At 47.4% G+C, this 24087-nt stretch overlaps 1 protein-coding gene across 2 annotated transcripts in view; it reads right to left on the minus strand.

The window, feature by feature from the left end:
* The window catches only part of PPM1F (protein phosphatase, Mg2+/Mn2+ dependent 1F), a 37271-nt gene extending 30772 nt beyond the window's left edge, over positions 1 to 6499 (minus strand). The window contains exons 1-2 of one of the 2 annotated variants that reach the window (XM_076061649.1): positions 6361 to 6499; positions 5484 to 5829 (exon numbers count right to left, since the gene is read on the minus strand). In XM_076061649.1, coding sequence (XP_075917764.1) covers positions 5484 to 5722 — 239 coding nt within the window. In that variant the 5' untranslated portion in view covers positions 5723 to 5829; positions 6361 to 6499. Of the gene's footprint in view, positions 1 to 5483; positions 5836 to 6360 lie in introns of both variants that reach the window. The other variant, XM_076061640.1, reaches the window with a different exon arrangement.
* Positions 6500 to 24087: the final 17588 nt, after the last annotated feature.

The raw sequence follows: 24087 nt of genomic DNA on the forward strand, positions 1-24087 counted from the left end.
TCAGTCAAGGGCTCAGGGTTAAGAGGTCAATCAGGGCTTCAGTGAAAAGGGGCCAACCCTCCTCCTCCTCATCGTCCTCCTTTTCCACAGCAAAAAAAACCACCGGCCACAAAGCCACTCTGGGCACAACGAACTTTTGTGTCCGAAAATTTACACTTCGAGAGACAGAGCAACGTAAGCCTATCGAGATCAAGATGTCATCATCATGGCCACAGCCACTTATGCCACTACACCTTGCCATTGCTTGCTTCCCTCTGCCAGCTCCCGCAGCTGCTTCTCAGTAGACGCGGGACCTCCCAGCTCTGCCCTAACGGTATGTCAACAAATGCCAGCTTACAAGGGCTACTCATTTATATGTATAGCCATATCTGTCAAACCAGCACTGAATGATTACCTCCCCACGACAGGCATGTTCGTTGGAATAATTCGACGACCCCTTCACCCTGCTAGTTGGTGCAAGTTGATGATGGCAGAGAGCACAGACTGACAGCGGAGTACAGTAACAAAGGATTGTACCACATCGCCCCCTCCGCTGCTCAAAATGTAGCACCGCAAACAGCCTATAGCAACCTGTTTGGTGCATGTGGCTGCTCATCCAAGCTCTATCCTGGTAATTGCCGATTCTTGCTTAGTTTGAGATGGGAAGAGATTGGGCGCATTCTGGGCGGTTTTGGTCAAAGGCGAAGGACGACTCATGTAAACACAATAGCTCACGGACAGAGCGGTACAATCATGAAGGAAAACACACCGAATGTCTTCGAGGCTTTCCTGGGTAAAAAAAAAAAGTTAATTCTCACTGCGTAAAAGCAATTTACACGAGCATCCTGTACTGCTGTCATTGTCAATAACACCGATGCAAATCGCTAAGTAATGGCTTCGTAATCTATTCGATTTTACATGCAAGATTTGTTTTGTACTGCACTTGTGTTCCCACGTCTATGCTCCCCCGTGCCACAACCCCCTTCCTTTCCCACCTTCACCAACTCGCACTGACAAGTGTGGTGATGTGTGGTCAAATAACCACCACAAACTGCGCAGCGTGGGAAGGTTCTCTTCCTACAGAGGATTGACAATGGAGCTGTACACACACACAATGAGTAATTTTTTTTCCGTAAACTGCGCAGCATAAGTAAACATTCCGACTCGTGTGCGTTTAATACAAAATAAACCACATTCAACAGACAAGGGGACCTGCTATGGATTTAAATAGGGTGCTTAGGAGCTGTGAACTTGCAGAGACAAGTCCTCCCGGACTAAGATGCAGCAGATAGAAAGAGCGACGTTCCAATTAACACATGGCCACAAGCTTATTTTATGTAATATGAAGCTGGCAATTCTTATGTTGATAGGATACTATTGCAATGCATTTGAGAATCAATTATGCTAATGCATTGATTATGAAAGATTTGTTCAAGATGGTAATTATAATAATTCTACAGTATGATAAGACTACTACGACTACAGTAATGCCCTTTAATGCTTTCATTTTCCAGGAAAGGAACACAGAGTCAATACTTTTTCATGAAGGTCCCGCATTGGGAGGTTTCACCAATTACGTTAATGAGCATTTGGCGTAAAGGAGGAAATTGGAGTACCTAAATTTTAAAAACCCATGTATACGTGGCGACCCTTAAGAGGTCCGTACAGACCGACTCAAGAATCTACTGCTGGACTGCCATCTCCAGGCCACCTCTAGGGCCGAGGCGCCAACACTTCACACTCCAAGGCAGCCTCCAATCTAAATGCTCACGAGGTTCAACCCATCTTGGCTTCCAAGACCTGACGAGATCGAATGCAGTCGAGGTTGATTTGGTCGCGATGGTGATCATCGTGTTCTTTAAAAGATTGTCGACGTAAAAATTGATGTTGTACCGTATCGCACTGTAGTTGAAGATAAAGCAACAGACCCCAGCAGTGGTGGTTGTACCATGGTTGTTGATGGTAGGTCCTGGCTGTTACGATGGTGGTTGTTGATGGTAGTTAAGATGGCAATTGTTGTCAGTGGTGTTGAAATTGGTGAATGATTGTTGGTAATTATAATTAATTGGTCATGCTTGTCACAGGTGGTGGTTACTATATTTTGCTTGTATTGGTAGATGTATTGGTTGATGTATCATTGGTGGCTAATGCTGTTTATTTTTGGTAATACTTGTTTGGTGGCACCGATGATTTTTGGTAGTTGATACTGGTGGACGTGGAAGATTACTGTTTGTTGGCAGTGGTGGTTATATTATTGTTAGTAGCAGGGAATGGTTTTTGTTGATTGTTTATCGGCTATTGTTAATACCTACTGTTGGGTACAAGTCGAGTACTGTAGTAGTTACAGGATGATACAATGGGATGGTTATTGTTGTTACTACTGCATTGCCCTTCATGTCACCCACTGCCTACCACCACTATCTGGGCCACTAACACAACGACCATCAATACAAATGGCAAAACCAAAAACACCAATGCTTATGACATCACAACCACCACTCACGACCAAGTTGACCAATAACCTCTATCCACACCACTTACTACAGCCACCACCCATTGCAAACCCTGACATCACCACCCATGCTACAAACTTCATAACCACCAACATCACGAGCACCACTACAACATTACCACCACCAACCACATTATCAACACCATCAACATCGCAACCAGCACACTGGCTAATGCCATCACCCTCATCAGGTACACCACAAACACTACAAAAATCACCATCAACCATGCACTTGCATACACTTACCACCACACACTAATACTACCACGAAAAGTAACAACCGCCACCACACAGCATACCACCATCCATACAAATACCACCACCACTAACACCACCATAACCTTCAACACACCTCCTACCACCACTACAATTATACCACGGTTAAAAGTGTACCACTATCAAAACCACCACTAACCACACACGACCACAAACCTCTACTACGGTACTTATACCAGCCAGTGCCGGATTATCCTCGTAGCAAAAGTAGCTACATATGCTACGGGCCCCGCACTTTCAAGGGCCCCGCGCTAAATGCTTTCAAGCTTTCAATTCCGGTTCAGTGATTCTGCACTTGCTCCATCACTATAGTACTATACCGTCTTCAACTTTTATGAACGACTGGGTGTTTAAGGTTAGCGATTTGTCGTATTATATGGCTGTACAGCAAATTAAAAAAATACAATTACTTTACTATGCAATTTAAAAATGTGTTTAATATTTACGTGTTTTTTTTTTATTTAGGGCCCCTTTATAACAGATGCTACAGACTCCACACTAGCTTAATCCGGCACTGATACCACCACCTTCACCAAATACTATTATTTATACCACACTATAAATAGTATTATTTATACCAAATACAGATCCTCTGGAAAGCCTGAACAGACTGTTGGAGTTAAGTGACGGGCCGCATGTTGCCCCAGTATTGGCGTTTCCACATCTCACCAGGGAGTTATTTGAGGCCGAGACGATCTAGGGGAGGGCCCACAAACGATTCAGAAATATCGTCACTTGTGTTGGTCGTGAGCGGGAATCGAACTCCCGTCACCGGGTAGATTGCAGAGCGTGCCAACCTGCTACACCACCGCTTCCACAATACGAATTATTATTGTTGTTGTTGTACTGCACCACCACGGTCACATAGAAAGACAAAAAATCTCCCCCCCCCCTGCCGTAACAGACTGTTGGGGCAAGTGAAGTGCTGTTAGCGAGCAGCAGCACCTGTGAAGGCCGGCACGGCAACACGAGGGGGTGGGTGGCCGACACCACTCCCGGCCGCCTTTGTCTCCCAAGTGGCGATGTTTTTAACACACTGCACCAGATTCTCATTTGCGGCCGAGTCGACCTCGGTGAGGCCCAGGACCGGCTCAGATAATCGCCACCGGTGTTGGCCGTCAGCGGGTTTCGAACTCGGCTGGCCGGGTTGTGTAGTGCAGCGCGCTAAGCGCGACACAACCCCACCACCTCACAACCACACACCACCACCATCACCACCTCACACCATCACCACACCACCTCACAACCACACACCACCATCACCACCTCACACCATCACCACCATCACCACCTCACACCATCACCACCATACACCACCACCACCATCACCACCTCACACCGTCACCACCACCTCACAACCACACACCACCACCTCACACCATCACCATCACCACCTCACACCATCACCACCACCACCTCACACCATCACAACCACCACCACCTCACAACCACACACCACCACCATCACCACCTCACACCATCACCACCACCTCACACCATGACCACCACCTCACACCATGACCACCACCTCACAACCACACACCACCACCTCACAATCACACACCACCACCATCACCACCACCTCACACCATCGCCACCACCTCACAACCACACATCACCACCGCTTCACAACCACACAACACACCATCAACACCACCACACCACCACCTCACAACCACACACCACTACCGCCACACCATCATCACCGCCACACCACGATGGCCATCACCGTCACCACCACACCATGAGCACCATCATCACCGCCACCACCACCACACCATCACCCATCTCCATCTCCACCACACCATCACCCATCACCATCGCCACCACACCATCACCAACCACCATCTCCACCACACCATCTCCACCACACCACCACCATCTCCACCACACCATCACCCATCACCATCTCCACCACACCATCACCATCTCCACCACACCATCTCCACCACACACCATCACCCATCACCATCTCCACCACACACCATCACCCATCACCATCTCCACCACACCATCACCCATCACCATCTCCACCACACCATCACCATCTCCACCACACCATCTCCACCACACACCATCACCCATCACCATCTCCACCACACCATCACCCATCACCATCTCCACCACACCATCACCATCTCCACCACACCATCACCCATCACCATCTCCACTACACCATCACCCATCACCATCTCCACCACACCATCACCATCTCCACCATCTCCACCACACCATCACCATCACCATCTCCACCACACCACACCATCTCCACCACACCATCACCATCTCCACCACACCACCACCATCTCCACCACACCATCACCACCTCCACCACACCATCACCATCTCCACCACACCACACCATCTCCACCACACCACCACCATCTCCACCACACCATCACCATCTCCACCACACCATCTCCACCACACCACCACACCATCACCATCTCCACCACACCACCACCATCTCCACCACACCATCACCATCTCCACCACACCACCACCATCTCCACCACACCACCACACCATCACCATCTCCACCACACCATCTCCACCACACCACCACACCACCACCATCTCCACCACACCATCTCCACCACACCACCACACCACCACCATCTCCACCACACCACACCATCTCCACCACACCACCACACCACCACCATCTCCACCACACCACCACCAACCACGCGCTGCCCCGCAGTCCCGCACTCACTGTTTGGCGGCGAGCAGCTGCAGGGCCGTGTCGAGGCTCTCTCCCCGGAGCTCGCCGTCCGTCACCCAGCCCGAACAGCCGGGCCTCACGGGCATGGTCGCCTCGTCTCCCAGGGGCGGGCCGAACTCCTCCAAGAAGCGGCGGAGGAACGAGGCGACGGCGGCCGACGAAGCCGAGGCGGCGCTGGTGGTGGTCGATGAGGTGACGGAGTGGGCCCCGCGTTCCGGACTCCCCGCCATGGCGGCCGGGCATACCCGGGGCCAAGCGAGCAGCGAGCGGCAGCCCCCTGATGCTGACCACAGCCCCCTGATGCTGACCACAGCCCCCTGATGCTGACCACAGCCCCCTGATGCTGACCACAGCAGCCGGGGGGGGGGGGGGGTGGTCGTCTTCTTAACTGCACCTTAGCCCGGCCAACGCCGCACACCGTCTTTTAAACCACACCGGCGGCCCGGTCTAACCACTCTAATTGGAGGGGGGGGGGGGGGGGTATAGCCACGGGCACAGCCCAAGCCAGATCGCGGTCTAAACCGCGATCAATGTAAAGCAGCACGCGAGCCCGGTCTAACCACACTCACGACTCGGACCTACACCTGAACTAGCCACGCGCTGGCTGGCTGCCTGGCTGCCTGGCTCGGTTGGTTGGTTGATTTGTCGGGTGAACTGTTGAGCCGACCGAACGGGATATCAGATTGGTTTGGTTTCTCCTCTAAACCCCCCTCCCCTCCACAACCAAACACGCGGCAAAGTCTTTAAGTAGGGCAGGCCCACCGGCTAGCTGGCTCGGTTGAGTACTGGAGTTGTTGCTGCTGCTGGGTGATGTGTCTCTCTCTCTCTCTAATTGTGATGGGGTGTGGAGGAAATAGGAGGGCTTTACCGTACAGCTCGGCGAGACCGCCGACGCTGCTGCTGCTGCCCCTACTACCGCTGGAATCCGCCCCGTGGTCTCCACGCCGCCGCCTCCACCACGCGGCCTTTGAGCTACGAGGCCACGCCCCGGACAGGTTGTACCACGCCCTTAACCACGCCCACGTCGTCCCAAACCGCGCCCACGTTACCCTGAACCGCGCCCACGTCGCTCTTAACCACGCCCACGTCGTCCCAAACCGCGCCCACGTTACCCTGAACCGCGCCCACGTCGCCCTTAACCACGCCCACGTCGCCCCAAACCGCGCCCACGTTTATCCGTAACCACGCCCGCGTTTACCCGTAACCACGCCCGCTCCTGATCCTGACATTACCACCACCACATTTCACCCAGAATCTGAATATTTATTTAGACTGGAGGAATCCGACGAGCTATCAAATAGTATTTGGTTCTTTCGGTAAAGTGGAAAATAATAGATCACGACGTTTCGATCACAACACAAGCAATCGTCATCAGGTGGGACAACCACAGCAAGACAAAAACTGCTGAAGTAAGCAGTCGGCCTACTGCTGAAGTAAGTCTACTTCAGTAGTTTTTCAGGCTGAAGTAGGCCTACAGCTGAAGAAAGTCTACTTCAGTAGTTTTTCAGGCTGAAGTAGGCCTACAGCTGAAATAAGTCTACTTCAGTAGTTTTTCAGGCTGAAGTAGGCCTACTACTGAAGGAAGTCTACTTCAGTAGTTTTTCAGGCTGAAGTAGGCCTACTACTGAAGGAAGTCTACTTCAGTAGTTTTTCAGGCTGAAGTAGGCCTACTACTGAAGTAAGTAAGTCTACTTCAGTAGTTTTTCAGGCTGGAGTAGGCCTACTACTGAAGGAAGTCTACTTCAGTAGTTTTTCAGGCTGAAGTAGGCCTACTGCTGAAGTAAGTCTACTTCAGTAGTTTTTCAGGCTGAAGTAGGCCTACAGCTGAAATAAGTCTACTTCAGTAGTTTTTCAGGCTGAAGTAGGCCTACTACTGAAGTAAGTAAGTCTACTTCAGTAGTTTTTCAGGCTGAAGTAGGCCTACAGCTGAAATAAGTCTACTTCAGTAGTTTTTCAGGCTGAAGTAGGCCTACTACTGAAGTAAGTCTACTTCAGTAGTTTTTCAGGCTGAAGTAGGCCTACTACTGAAGGAAGTCTACTTCAGTAGTTTTTCAGGCTGAAGTAGGCCTACAGCTGAAATAAGTCTACTTCAGTAGTTTTTCAGGCTGAAGTAGGCCTACTGCTGAAGTAAGTTTACTTCAGTAGTTTTTCAGGCTGAAGTAGGCCTACTACTGAAATAAGTCTACTTCAGTAGTTTTTCAGGCTGAAGTAGGCCTGCTGAAGTAAGTCTACTTCAGTAGTTTTTTTTCAGGCTGAAGTAGGCCTACTGCTGAAGTAAGTTTACTTCAGTAGTTTTTCAGGCTGAAGTAGGCCTACTGCTGAAGTAAGTCTACTTCAGTAGTTTTTTTCAGGCTGAAGTCGGCCTACTACTGAAGTAAGTCTACTTCAGTAGTTTTTTTCAGGCTGAAGTAGGCCTACTACTGAAGTAAGTCTACTTAAGTAGTTTTTTTTTCAGGCTGAAGTAGGCCTACTGCTGAAGTAAGTCTACTTCAGTAGTTTTTCAGGCTGAAGTAGGCCTACTACTGAAGTAAGTCTACTTCAGTAGTTTTTCAGGCTGAAGTAGGCCTACTGCTGAAGTATGCCGACTTCAGTTTTTTCTTGCTGTGGTTGTCCCACCTGATGACAATTGCTTGTGTTGCGATCGAAACGTCATGATATATCATTTTTCTACTTACATGATTTTACCGAAAGTACCAAAGAGTATGGCTTCCTGCAGTCACGAAAGCTTTAAATCAAGATTGAGCTATAAAATCTTTTGTTGTCTTTTTCTTTCACAGATGTTCAATAGGGGCAGGTCAGAATGTTGCAACAACAAACAATATAAAAGCACGATAGTATAGGAAATGTAAACACATCACTTTAAAAATATCTATGTACAAATACAAACAAAAAATTTTTCATCTTACCAGGTAAATCCCACTGAGCTATTAGCTTATTTTTCGGAAGCCACCTGGCCACAAATGATAATCCACCACGCACCCACACTGGCTGTGAAGCCATGACATTGAATAACACATTGTATGGGGATACCACTGCGTTGGCATCAGTGCACAAGCACACGCAAAAACCTTAACATTTACCACAGTGTTCCTTAAAAGCCAAACTTATATCATGTGCTATGAAGGGTAGGCCATTGTATTTCATTTTAAGGCCTCAGTGTTATTGACTATTGTGTCGAGTTTTTTTATTAGAAGTCGGCATGTAACAATTCACTGGAGTAATGGCGGAAATATTGATTGCGTCAATTAAATTCAAGCAAGAATCCATCACTTGTGTTTGTTTTTGCTGTCTAGTTCTGCACTATGCCGCATTCATTGACCCGAACAAGGCTTTTGACACAGTCAGTCGTGATGGTCTCTGGAGAATACCTTCCAAACGGGGCTGCCCTCCCAAGTTCCGTACCATGGTACACGTCGGACAGACAGGCCACGGGTCAAATACAAAGGAAGCATCTCAGACAGCTTCCACATCAACAATGGGGTCAAGCAAGGTTGCGGACTGGCACCTTACACTCTTCGCCATATTCTTCAACCTGATGCTCCAGGAGGCAAAGGAGGGGCTAACAGAGGGCCTCGACATCCGATTCCGGACCGATGGCAATATTTTCAATCTTCGAAATCTCTTTGCCAATAACAAAACCACAGAGCAATATGTTTTAAAACTGCTGTGTTGCAGATGACTGTGCACTTCTTGCACACACGAAGAAGGCCCTATACAGCTCATTGTGAACTGTTTATCTGAGGCAGCTAATGCTTTTGACCACTGACTTCGCCTCACCACAAAGATAAAGGTATACAGCGCAGTTGTGGTAACAACCCTTCTTTACGGCTCAGAATCCTGGGTCCTGTACAGGAAACAGCTTAGGCTGCTGGAGCATTTCCACCAGCGCTGCCTGCGTTTCATCATGAACGTCAGATGGCAGAACTATGTCACAAACAACATAGTCCTGGAGAAAGAGCTTAGACACCCAGCATTGAATCCATCTTGCTGCCTCATCAGCTACGCCGGGCTAGCGACGTCTCGTGCATGGAGAACAAGAGGATGCCCAAAGCGGTCCTCTACAGCGAGCTGTGTCATGGGAAGCGAGACAGTAGACCTTGCAGACGCTTCAAGGACCAGCTCAAACAGCAACCGACCACTGCGGGTATCGACACCCGAAGCTGGGGTCTCAGGGCATGCGGACACAGAACACTTGCGCTCCACAGCACAAGGAAGCGACTAAAATGGAGGACCGAACGAGGCATACAGCCTCAACAGAAAAACGGAGGCGCAGAAAGACTACCACCACGGACATGTCCCCCAAATGCACCACCTGCCACGAAATTTTCAAGTCAAGGATTGTCTTGTACAGTCTGTACAGCCACCAGCGCGCCTGCCAACTACACGGATCTTCGCAAGCGAAGAACCAGCCGCCGACGACGAGTTTTGCGCTATTCAGCTTCTTTTGTTACAATAGCCTAAATTTACATTTTCAGATGGCAATGTGTTCAGGAGCTAATTAACAGCAACATGACAAGATGTGTTCTTAAAATTGGAATGGTTAAAGACATAATAGCGAATATTTTTTTAAACCACCTCACATGCTGATAATTATAATAACCAATGGAAAGGACATGATACATGTATGGAAGAACCTAATAAAAAGGTTGCAATGTTGGCTCCATGATGAATGATACGCTATAAACAAAAGTAAGTGAAAATAGTTTGCTAAACCATTGAAAATCTATTGGTTGGGCACTCCTAGAAAACATCGGAGTTTTATACCTGGGGCACTTATTGACGGCGGACTGCGATGTAAATGGTAAGAGGAGGACACGAGAGCATATATAAGACCGTACTTGATCATGAAAAGCAACTTACCAATGTGCCTATATAACAAGTTTGTTATCAGTGGAAATGAGTGTTGTAATATGGATCAGCAGAAACGTAGACACTTACGAAGTAAATGGACCATACATAGGAACGTGAGGATCAGGGAACGTACCCAGGTCAGAGACGTACAATTGACTTAAGAAAATTAGGCTTGGGAAGGGCACATCGCTCGGAGAGGTGATGGCCGGTGGTTGAGTGTAAAATGACGAGACTGGAGATGAACACCGCATGAGATGGGGCGATGTACAGTACGTGTATATGTTTGTTGAACAACTTTCGCACCTGACGTGGCCAACCGTCATCTTAGGTGCAGCGGGGGGGGGGGGGTAAATTGTACATACAAAAAGTTATTTAACTAAATATTACCTTATTAAGAATTAACATTATCAGCCATCGGAATCAGAATCTTTTATATCCTGGAGAAATCCGATGAGCTATGCAGCTCTTTTTCACAGATGTCCTGTAGGGGTGGGTCATAAGGTTACAACAACAAAATAAAAATAAACAATATGGGTGCAAAGTACGCACACAAACAGCGATGATATAAGCTCGTGGATTGTTAACATCGTGTGACAGGTATGTAATCGCCAGGACCCTCAATCTGGAAGTGGATTGACCAAAGGGTTGTACACACATGGACGTTGGTATAGGGTATGGCATTTGCATGGCTTAAAACTACGCAGGTAACGAGTCATTTATTAAAATGTATTCTTAAACTGAAGTTAAACGGTTCAGTTGTCCGCGTTACTCTTGCTATATTTTTGTATTTTAACCTCGGTCTACAGCACCGAAAGCAGACTCTTCTACAGAGGAGTAGCTCTCAAAGTGTGGGCCCCGGACGGGCCTCCAGGTGGTTCTTGATGGGCCTCCACGTGGTTCCGGACGGGCCTCCACGTGGTCTTCAGCCTGTGATGCCAATGCAGGTTGATTAGTAAAGAATGACAACGTTAATATATTTTGGTTAGGACGTTAATAAAAAAAATATATATACTAATAACATTTAATGTGAAAATGAGGATAGGTAAACTGCCCTTATTAAACTACCCTAACACTGAGATCTAAATGCCACCACTTAAAAAAACGTAAGGCTACGTCAACATTTTTTTATGTTCCGGTAACATGAATAATGTTCTATTAGTGGTATTTCGAGACAGAAGTAAATGCGTTTTGTCACCACGGCTGGGTGGTCCGCGATTCAAAAAAGTTTAAGAAACACTGCACTACAGCGTGATCCAGATGTCTTGTGACCCTCGTTTCATTCTCTAAAACGTTTTTTAAAATTCCATCACAAAGCAGAGACACAAACAAATATAGACGTATTGGAAAGGCTGTACGCTGTATGGACTTAAAAACTACATTTCCTTGTACAAGAATACGGGTAAACCGGATGAGTTGACACGGTATGCGGTTATTTGACCATACTTCACCACGCGGGGGGGGGGGGGGGATAGACGTGTGAGGCTGAGTCGACCTAGGGGAGGCCCAGGACCAGTTCAGATAATCGCCACTGTTGTTGGCCGTGAGCGCTAATCGAACTCGGGTGGCTGGGTTTCGTAGTCCAGTGCGCCAATTACTACACTACCGCTCCCCACACCATGATCACAGCAACAACAACAGCCGTTATTCCCCACTAAGTGGCCTGTGCCAGGCCAGGTGCACACTGAGGCCACGTGAAGTGCCGAAGGCTCCGCTGACAGGAGGTCACGGGACAGACCCAGGAGCCATGGGTTGACTGACTGAGATGACTGGCCGATGCACCAGCCGTGTCCCCTGCTGTGCCAAATTGCCGTATTTTAACTGCCCGGCGCTCCGCTCGTTGTTGTGAGCGTCGCTCCTCGGTTGCTTGTTGTTGGAGGGCGACTGCCTACAACTGCCTGGTAGCGTCCTTCACACACGAGCCTCTTCCTTCATAGCCTCCTCCACACGCTGACACGCACGCATGAACACCCGACAACACCGCCTCACCCCTCTGCCATTAACCCCGCAACCCCACCCATCCCGTATCTCCCCCTCTCTCCCGAGGCAGACTCCCCCACCCCCACCGCGGCAGCAGCGGGCCCCATCCTCCCCGTGTCCCCCCACACACGCACAGACACCCACCCTCCCTGACGGCGGCCAAGTTCAGGAATGTGCGTGCGCGTGTTTGTGACCGGGGTGGGTCGTACCGCGGCGTCTGTGGGGAGCGGTGGCGCAGCGGTTAGCGCGCTGCACCACAGACCAGGCCACACGAGTTCGATCGCCATCTCACGGTCAACACCAGTGACGATTATCTGAACCGGTCCTGGGCCTCCCTTAGGGAGACTCAGCCTCGAATGAGTGCCTTGTGCGGTGTGTAAGATTATCGCCACTGGGGAGACAAAGGCGGTCGGGCGTGGTTGTGGCCACTCACCCCCTCGTGTACATGTTCAGGCCTTCATAGGTGCTCGCTAACAGCACTTGCCCCAACAGTCTGTTAAAATGCTATACGGGGGATCTTTGTCTTTGTGTGTATGTCTGTGGGGAGCGAGTGTGCAGCGGTTAGCGCGCTGCACTACGAACCCGGCCACCTGATTTAGAATCCCGCTCACGGCCAACAGCAGTGAAGAGTGATATCTGAACCGGTTCGGCGCCTCCTCTATTTATGCTCAGCCTTAAATGAGTAGACGATGCGGTGTTCTTTGTCTTTAGTTCGTGTGTGTGTGCGCGCGTGTACGTTTTGGTGCGCTGAGTTCATCACGGTTGCCGAGCACAGGTCCAAATGCTCAAAACTCCCGAAGCGGCCAGCAGCAAACAACACTCGTAAAAGTTAGAATGGATACGCGTTAAACTGTTTTAACAACTTGAAGATGAATAAGGGGGCAACTGACCACCCGGTGTGCGAGTGACTGGAGCGCATCTGATGTGTAATCATTTAATTCACACAAGTTGAATTCTATCGCGTGCGATGGGGGCGGCAAAGGATTCCAACTTCGGATGAATATGTGCTTTGTGTAGCAACAATAATACTGTAATTGTTCGGAGTTAAAGACGAAGGCTTCGGCATGGAAAAGAGAAGCAAACTTCCCTGATGCTTCATTAATCAGATTAGTAATACAGCCGTGAATGAGATTGTTGTGCCTAGCAAATTCGTGGTTTTACTACGGATCAGAATATAATTGTTACATATGATGGGAGGAAACGGTGGAGTTGCCAGTCTTACGTGATATTGTAAAAAAAAAATCCCTTGCTGTGGTTGTCACACCTGATGATGATTGCTTGTTTTGCAATCGAAACGTCGTGATTTTTCGTTTCACCTACGTGACTTTACCGAAAGAACCAAAGAGTATAAGTTACGTGATATATTATTGACTGGAGGTTTGTTAGAGTTGAACGTGACCAGGCTTTTTGTTGCCCCATCAGAAGTGGCATTCAAGTAATTGGTGACTGATGGTGAAGTATCCTGCGCGTTGGACAGCCAAGTCTATCACTTTCAGCTTGCGATTTAAATAACAGCAAAAAAATGTTCGAAGTGATTATCTACATTTCTGTTGAGCAGTAAACACGGCAGAGGAATGTAACGGAGGAAGGGAGAAACGGAGACGCTATCTCTGGTGAAATACACAAACTCCACCTTTGAACCAGAAAGAGTGAACAAGGGCTGTATGCTGGGGACATTAAAAGTGCATGAGGTCACATGATGGTGAAATTTGAGTTTCTGTGAGATACTGTCATTGGGAAGTAGGGTTATTTTTTAAGGTTATGATGAATTGATGTGATGTTACAGTTGATACTACGGATGTTGCGGTAATTCATATTGAAATAACTATGATTATTGGAAATTGGGAGCTTTCCTGTTCGCCGCAGTAGCCACAATCATGAACTGGTGCATCAGATGACGCCAGATTATCACGCCTGCTTATACACTTGCTGATAAGGCAGCCCTCCCCAAAGCGTGTCCTAAGGGTTTGGGTCGTAAGCCTGCGGAAAGCCGTTTCACTGGGGAACGCTCATAACTGGTGCATGGAGCTACCATGGGAGTACACGCTGATTACAGGCTACAACTACAGAGCAAAACAAATGCTGGATCAAGTGCCGGCCTGCAACCTCAACCAGGTATCCAAGCAGGGCGGTGTCCCTTCGGAATACCTGCAGTGAGGTGGTGGTACTCTCCCACTCAGCCTTTTAAGACACCTACCACCAAACATGTGTGTACATGTTTGAGGCTGGATGAGGGTGTGTGTGTCACTGTGTGTGTTTGTGTGGGTTTGTATGTGGGGAGCGGTAGTGTAGCGGTTGGCGCGCTGCGCTACAAACCTGGCGACCCGGGTTGGATTCCCGCTCACGGCCAACACCGGTGACGATTATTTGGTCCTGGGCCCTCCCCTAGGTCGACTCAGCCTTAAATATTTGTTGTGTGTACGTAAGCGATGTGTAAACATCAGCACGGGAGATACAAAAGCGACCGGGCGTGGTACCTAGCCACACCACTCCCACGCATCGCACCGTATGACTTTAATAGGCACTCACAGCAAACGCCCCAGCAATTAAGATGTCCTCAATGCGGGGTCATTCGGCGATTATTGCGTTCGGCAGTGGTAAACAAACACAAAGAAAATAAAGTTCAACACATTTATCAATAATACTGCCCTTAAGAAGGGCCATTGCCCGAAACGTTGCCTATTTTTTTTCCCTTTGTCTATACGGGGGTTCTTTGTCGTGGCTGTGAGTAGTTCGAGTATTGTGCAGTTGGAGGGGGATGGACGTTGTGCATTGTTCGGATGGCCGTTTGATGTTATTTTATTCCGCGTATACAGTTTTGTATATAGTTTTTATGGCTTTTTGGAATGTTATTTAGTTGCAATGATTTATTTTCAATCCAACACATTCGTCAATAACACTGTGACTTTAATGGAAAAATGTATAGAATCGGCGACGTTTCGGGTATTGACTCTTCTTCGTAGCACATACAATGTTGCTTGTTGTGCCACTGTCAACACAGCATCACCAAATAAACATGTGTTAAATCGTGAGCAAAAAAAAACCCAATTGATTTCCAAACATTTTTAAAATGTAGATGTAAATAAAAAAAATCGTCACTGATTTTATGACCCCCCCCCCTCACTGCCTCTAAATACATCTTTGTAGGATGTTTCGTTCTGACACAAGGAAGAATGCGATGGCGAGATGTGGTGGCATTAGCACTCGTAACAAAGCACGTGTTTACGTTAACTACATTTTATATACATTTTCTGTAAGTAGAGAATGATCATCAATGACTACTCTTTTTGTTACATTTACATTACTGTATATACAGAACTAGCCTTTTGCCCGTCTAAGGACGGGTGTATTGCAGTAAATCTGAAGCTTGCAAGCGAAAATCAGAGCACGACGTCAAATTCATTGCATCCATTCGTGTGCAATTTGTAAGGGCGCGGTGACACAGACTTATTGCATTTTAATGTTATAATCCCTTGTTCATCATGACGTCCTTTTTACCTTGACGTCCTAACAGCGTTACGGAGATCACGTGACGTAAGGGTTCTGCCTTTGTAGTGAGGGTTGTGAGTTGACGCCCAGGAGGGGGGAGGAGGCGCCTCGCCCCCCCCCCCCATGTGGAGTGACGTCAGCCGCTAATTATTATGAAGGGTGTCCATTTGGAGAACGTCATCTTATAATGATTATTAATTAGGGGGGCTATTCTATGTGGGGTTACGTCACCTGCTCATGATTATTGATGAGGGAGGCTGGTCGATGTGGAGTGACGTCACGAGCGCTCAGGACAGACATTCGTAAGTATACCCTTTATATTATTATTATTATGCTCACCCTTTGATTATTCAGAAAAGCCCCACTTAGTATCAACTCTTTTCTTCCATTCGGATAGTGCCCCGTTTTCACACGAGGAATGCCTTTTTGCTACGTTAACACCAGCTACGTAGATTGTGTATATATATATTTGCTATTTATTCTACCTATCAGAATGGAGTAAGAGGTGGCAAGGTGTGGGTCGCATCAAGGGCACGAGTTATTGTACCTTAATAAGCCTCCCGTGTGTGTACGGAGTGTAAATTGTTGACATATTACCTAAACATTTTTTTATTAGGGTAAGGTTTCGAAAAACGCAGGTCATCTCGACCTACCAGAGTGTCATCTCGCCTTTCTTGTTTACCAAATAGAGATGAGGTCGCCCCACGCTGCAAGCGCCTCATTAGTGCTAAACAATATTACCACGTGCAGTAAGGGCCTTGGTACAGATCGTATTCGCGTGTCCCACGTGCTAGAAGAGAACGCCGAGTCAATTCAAGATAGACTTGATTTGTGCGTAACTGTGCGTATGTGGGGAGCGCTCGTGTAGCGGTGAGCGCACTGCGATACGAACCCGGCGAACCGAGTTCGATTCCCCGTTCACGGCCAACGCCGGTCCTGGGCCTCCCTTAGGTCGACTCAGCCACAAATGAGTACCCGGTGCGGTGTGTAAACATCGCCGCTGGGGAGACAAAGGCGGCCGGGCGTGGTGTTGACCAGGAACGTGTGGTCAGGGGAGACAGAGCCTCACCTGTCATACTCCAATAAAAATAGCTGGTACGAAAAGTAAAAAAAAGAATAATAAAATAAATATTAAGATTTTCCCACTGATCTGTGTTATAAATGTCATTTCTGTACGATTCCAATCATTTTTTAAGTCAAAATAGCCAAATTTACGGAGCTCCGCTGCAAATACAGAAAAAGACGAGAGGTGAGGCAGCGACACGCTCAGCCTCCCCTCTGATTGCGCAACCCCTCAGTAGCTGGATGGAGCACGGGCAATAAGCGCGTGCCTTTTACTATCTCAGTATGTCACCAATGTAATGTTTGTAGACCCCTTCATTTCATGTCCTCGCCTTCCATACTCCAGGTAACTTATTTCACGTATGTGTATAAAGATATTTAGGCTCGCTGGTCTCGTCATGAAACTGCAATGCAAAACCACCAGGGGAGGCAGCTATCACATCTGCCTCACTGAGGAGCACGTGTCTAACACGCCCCCCTCAGTGAGGCCACGCCCCCCCGTGAGGCCACGCTACCTCCGTCAGGCCACGCCCCCCTCAGTGTGTGAACCTGGCTCTGACACTAGCCAGTGCCTCCCCAGCCATTGACCTCACCGCACGTCACTCGTGTTGACCACCCACCCTCTCGTGCGCCGTAGCGGCATTCGCAGGTGCTTGCTAACAGCACTTGCCCCAAAAATGTTTTGAGGCTATGGGTGGGGGAATCTTTGTTTGTGTCCCAACTGAACGCAGGGAGCGTACAATTTGAATATCTTGAATGTGATCTCTACGCCACGTGAAGCTATGTATTATAATAAATAGGCGCGCAAAGCGTGCAATGAATACACGTGCGTGGAAAGGCGGACCGTGGTGGGTCGTGAGGACTGGAGATTCGTAAACCCTTGGCGCTTTAACTTATTGCATTGCAGTTCTTATTTTATCACGGACATGCCTTGTTTTTGTGATACAGTACTACAGAAATTATGGACACACGAAAAACAATGTGTTTGATAGCAACTCCACTCTCGCGTGAGCAGAGCTGCTGCTAATCTCCAGCGAAACGTCGTGCAAATTTGTCAACATCTTGCTAGAAAATTTATTTTTGGCATTTTTACCCACGTGGTAACTCGAGTTGATTGGCTCTATCGGATGTCGGAGGGTATAGCTTGAACATTGGCGTTGTACCCACACGGTCAAATGCAAAAGTATATTGGTGATACTCTTTGGTTCTATTCGGTAAAGTCACGTAGGTAAAAAATAAAACAACAAAAATCACGACGTTTCGGCCACAACACAAGCGGCCTTGTTGTTTTATTTTTTACCTACGTGACTTTACCGAATAGAACCAAAGAGTATGGATCCTTGCAGTCACGAAAGCTTCAAATCTAGAATATATTGGGGATATCGCTAAATTCTCCTGTTTGATGAGTACTAGGTGCCTCGGTGAATGTATATACTCTGACTTTAACATAGCTATTTCTGTGACCAGTTACTAGCTAATCACTCAGTTATTTCAATGCTAAATTCGATGCTAATTCCTTTGTCAAGGGGCACCTCTGCGGATGTGTATACTTTAACTTAGCTATTTCAATGAGCCATTTCAATGCTAAATTATATGCTAATTCATTTGTCAAAGCCCGTGGTCTTCTTCTTCTCACACAGCTTAAATGTCGTGATCTAAGCGTGGCTTCTTCCACTCCAGCGCTGTCCTCCAGACAGGCTCGTCCCTTCACCTGATGAAGGCCGCTTGTGTTGTGGCCGAAACGTCGTGATTTTTTGTTATTTTAATTTCACCTACGTGACTTTACCCAATAGAACCAAAGAGTATGGATCCTAGCAGTCACGAAAGCTTTAAATCTAGAATTGGTTATGAAAGCTTGGAGTGTGAAATTGCAGTCGACCTCAGTTCACAATGCCTCCTATGTCAGAGTCAGAATATTTATTTATACTGGAGGAATCCGATGAGCTATAACGCTATTTTTCACAGACGTCCCACCAGCGAGGCTCTTTGATTCATGCAAGTTACGTAAAATCCACCAGGATACGTTATATAGTGTGCAATGTACGTACACACATTGGAATACCATTATGGAGGATACACTGTAATGTGCACATTGAAAGCAATGTCATTCAGTAATACCCCGATTTACGACGTACTATATTTTCGTTTCAAAAATACGTCGCCGCATTATTAACACCACTCCATGATTTGCGTCGCTCACAGAACCATCTGCCACTTCTCGTATCCGTCACCTCTCAGCCTTCGCCTCCACCTACTACCCTGCACATTGCTTTGATTCGCGTCGTTTCGACATTCGTCGTCGTCGCCCCTCGCAGGAACGCATCGCCAACCTAAACCGTGCTATGTGTCGGGTGCCAAAAAAGAAGTTCAAGATGCGCGCATACGTGACCACGCCTGCGACCACGTGCAAGCTTGCCTGGGCTGACTCGTGCGGGCAGACGCGCCAGGAGGGGAGGGGAGTTTCCCATCTGATCAACCGCGCTTGTCCGATACGACACCTCGACCGCAACAGCAACAACAACAAAATGCAGAACGCGCGCCCACGCGCTCGCTCGTCGCACGCGGCTCACGAGCGCAGCTCCATTTCGTTGCGCACCACGGTGACCGACGCTACTGCACGCGTTCACCCGCAGCGTTTCAGATATTTATAAGGCGTGTATGTGTTCGTGTGTGAGATAGTCTATGGGTGTATAAACTAGTCTATGAAACCAACCACTACCACGTGAGTCTATAAACCATAGACAAAGATCCCCCGTATAGCCTTAACAGACTGTTGGGGCAAGTGCTGTTAGCGAGTAGCACCGATGTTTACACACCGCACCACGTACTCATTTAAAGCTGAGTCGACATAGGGGAGGTCCAGGGCCCGGTTCAGATAATCGTCACTGGCGTCGGTCGTGAGCGATGACTACACTACTGTTCCCCATGTTTGACACACACACACGTGCATACACGCCGTGCACTTTCATTTGAGTCAGCGTCACGTGGTGCCTGTTTAGCCGTAATCAGGTGCATGCAGTGTGTAACTTAACGCATACTGTTTGGAATACAAATTTGATATCACACTTTTTGAAAACTCGATTTATTGCAGATACTTTGGGGATGAGTGTAACGATAAGGCCGATAATAAGTTGGATTTGCCAGAGGTAGCTGAGTGTGTCACATGCTCAATAAGGTGAGCTGACACAACCACTGGGTACTCTAGTGTAGAGTAGTGTGTTGATGGCCTCAGCCTGGTCACCAATGACTCCACCAAAAAAGCAAACTCGTATCATTAAATGTGGCTTTTCATTTAGATCAATTACAACTTTGGAAATGAATAATATTGCTTTGACTATCACAAGAATGCTCTGAGTGGCAGATTGAGAAAGTGCTGCCCCCTATTATGTGGACTAGAGATAATTGTAATTAATTTTAGGGGTAGTTCTGTGATATCTGCTTCTCTACTTCATCACACGAAACAATTCCGAGAACACAAAGTTGGTTAACCTTCGGGGGAAGGATGAAAAAAATATTAATTTGTCCAAAACTCACTACAAATTACGAGCAGGCGAAAGCTATGCAAACCACAAGGGGTTATTCATTATGTTCACTGCTAGGCTGGATTGGAGTCGCGATTAGTGACGTGCGGTACTGCCACCAGAGTAGACGGGTAGGCCTGTACTAACCCACAATTATTGTGCCCCACATTTCCACCGCTGCGGCATCATGGGGATAATTTTAGGCGAGATGGAAGTGGCTTCGTGCCAACATGATTCCCGAAAAAGCATCGCCGACCGTTCCAGGTGACATTAAGCACTTGCAACGATGACAGACGAGAATGTTACAAGGAGAGGGCTGTTTATTAAGATTATTTGGGGAGGGGGATTTAAATCCGTTTTTTAACATACGATAACCACTACGACAATTCAGTACAGCAAAGAACAGCAGTTTTTTCCCCCCTTGATATAGTCACAAATATTGCACAGCCTCAAGTCTTCGACAAGTAAAACAGCCGTTGTCCACGCTTCACAAATAAACGATTGCGCAAAAAAGGTTTATAAACAAACACAAAATTTGTTCTCTCTTTTGTTTTTACATACTGTGTATATCTAAAATAACTGCAAAAATCTCAAATAAAACACGTCTTCCACCGGCAGCACCTAGCCTTGCAATGACGAGCATTGCGTCACTTCCAGCTCACGAAGGTGTAAAATCCTCAACAGAGAAGGCTGCCCGAACATCGTCGTCTCTCTGACTTCCTTTCCATTCGAATGAGAAAGATAACAAATAAAGCGTGGCACATTCGCCACGGAAAATGTCAAAGGACGTGTGCGTAACGTTGCAAGAGTTGCTCTTATAAATGAATTAGGACACGACCGGAAATAGAATTGTGTGTTACATTGTCAGCCAACATTTTTAGATGCATCTATTTATCTCCTAATTCATGCACCTCTATGGGTTTAATGCCTGTGATTTTTTTGCAATTAGGTCCCATTTTGGGGAGAGGCACCTTAAGGGCTAAGTTGCGGAAAGTGCAGCAAAATTGGTTGTACTCTCTATGCGCCCGCGTTTATTATGCTACCCAGCATTCACCAACCCGCACTGACCAGCGAGGTGTCGCGTGGTAGTCAAATAACCCCCACGACCAGCACACCATGGGTGGGGGGGGGGGGGGCCCTCATCCAGCAGTGGACTGACAAATGGTCCCAGAGATGTACCTGTACCTTCAGAACATCGTAATAAATTATCAGAACGATCCATCCTTGCGTAGTCATGATCCAGATTTCATGAAGGAGACGGGGTAATGGGCTTGACCCGAGTTGACATCCCTTTGTCGTGGCTATTTGCCCGTCTGTTCTGGTTGCTTGCTGACCCCACTACTGGTGGTAGGGCCTCCACGAGACAAAGTTCAAGAGAGCTGTCTCTACAATCCAGAAGGTGATTTGGCCTACTTTTCCACGCTGGTCAGAAATCTTGGAAGAGGTGGTCAAGTGTCCACATTTTACCCCGCCGAACGAAATCTGCCGGTAGACTCACTATGGTGCCCCCCCCTCCCCCCACTTTGTTTTGCTGCTGCTGGGTGGACAGAGGCGCGTGTAGGGGTAAAGCAAGTGACCCAATCTTCTGCTCACACTTCCACATTTCACTCTGACAGTGACACCGTCACAGATCACTCAATGTACCATGTCACGTGTTTAACATTGTGGCATTCCCTTATCGAGCGATTCTTCATTTTAGGTGTGTGTGGTTTGGATAGTAGAAAACTGTTTTTTTTCTCTCTCTCTCTCAAATTGCGAATTTGTGGCTCTAGCTCACCGATGTGTTTCCGGGTAGTTGCCGCGTGTTTGTGCCACCGGCGGTGTCCTGACGCTTTGCTCCGCATGCCGGGCGAGCAGGAACCGTAACCGAGCTCCATGAAAAACACATCGTAGGGCTGTGTGCGGCACAACCACGGAAGACCCATATACGCAGTCGTACGAGTTGTGTCTCTGATTAAAATCCAATTCGAGCATCTTTATAGCGACGGCGGTGTCGTCGTGATTCGTTTGGTTTTAATAAAAAAAAAACAGAATAAAACAAATATGCGACAAACTAAAAACCTGACATCATCCGTAGACCTTGTTTTTGTTTCGATACACGTCGTTGGGCACCCATTGGTATTCTTGTTGGTGATCTACCAGCGAACTACGAACTTCCGGGTTTCGAGTCCTGGTTTTGGGTTAGGGCTAGAATGTTGTCATGCCCAGGTACAAAATTTCTCACTGAATATTTTCCGGCTCTCTAGTAAATCGGAGGTGGCACGTGACGAGTATCCACAGCCACGGCGAGACGTATACTGGACGTGGTGTGCCGGGTGCGGAAATATTTTCCTATGCTGCTTACCCAGATGGACGCGGCTGAAGTTTAGCCCTGGTAATGAACACGGCGAGGAACATGCGTACTTATCATACAAAGCTCGCAGATCACGATGCGCACAGCAGTATATCACTGACGAGAGTTATGCTTATACTTGTGTAGCTTTGTTTAAAAAAAAATCCTCTTGTTGTGTATTATGTATAGCCTACACAGCACTTATAATGTATGTACAACCCACAGTTTATGTTCCCTGCGCTCTGCTACATGCAGTACAGATCATTTCACAGAGTTGAAATGCTCGTGACAGCAAGCATTAGTCGTCGGGTTATTTAAGTATTCGGTAAGCTGCAGAAAAGTGACTCAAAGCACGCATTTGAAACAATGACAGTAGAAGCCAGACATACGCACACCTTATATAAGCACAGGTCTAGTGTAAGCAACGCATCTTTACATTACACAGGTGGGGGAGGTAGAAAATGGGCAACTTCTGATACAAGCACAGTTCAGAAATCTGATTAGCACAGTTGGCTACGTATGGTGCGAAAAGATCAACACACACACAACCATATCTTGTGGCCGGTTGCACAATACACCTTCAGCGAAAACCTCCCTTAATTGGCACCGATTTACACAGGAGTTAAGGGAATGTTGTACTCAAGTTATTTGATACATCTGACTTCTGACCTTAGCTCCCAATGGTCGTGCTTATATCGACCTTCAACTGAATCGCATTTGGATAACCTCACTTTAAAAAAAGGAAATATGGGATATTGCGCATTACCCACAGCTTCCTTAGTGGATTAACGTAACTCATAACCCCATATGCCCCAAAACAATTCAGTTAATAACACGTAGTCGGACATACACCGTTACCGTTAAAGGGCCGTGAACTATGTTAATGCTGCTCGTGGGAAAACAGTATTTCCGTGCAATTTTTCTACATAACGCTCATATTTCTATGTGATTTGAAACAACAACAAAAACAACTACGTTACCTGTTCAAGGTCTACTCCGGAGGCAAGACACAATGCATTGTGGGTTTTTATTTTATTTTATACATTTGCAGTTCCAATATATGACTTCAAAGCATCGGCTCGAACATTTAGTTGCTTTCGCAAATAAGTAAATACTGTATTAAAGTTACTGTCGTCAAAGTTGGTCGGAAAGCTAGCAACCGCAAAAAAAGAATGCGATTTTGAAACTTGCTTAAAATATTTTTTTGAAGGCTGGCAGAGGCATGCAGAGTAAGTACACAGACAGTGGTTATTTAAGGTGGGGGGGGGGGGAGGGGGGTCGGTGGCGTAGTGGTTAGCGTGCTGCAATATAAACCCGGCGACCTGAGTTGGATTCCCAACAACGGTAAGCATCGTTGGCGAGT

This window comes from Petromyzon marinus, chromosome 5 (genome assembly GCF_048934315.1).
Source record: "Petromyzon marinus isolate PM22_M1 ecotype Great Lakes invasive population chromosome 5, UKy_Petmar_22M1.pri1.0, whole genome shotgun sequence".
Lineage (NCBI taxonomy): Eukaryota > Metazoa > Chordata > Hyperoartia > Petromyzontiformes > Petromyzontidae > Petromyzon > Petromyzon marinus.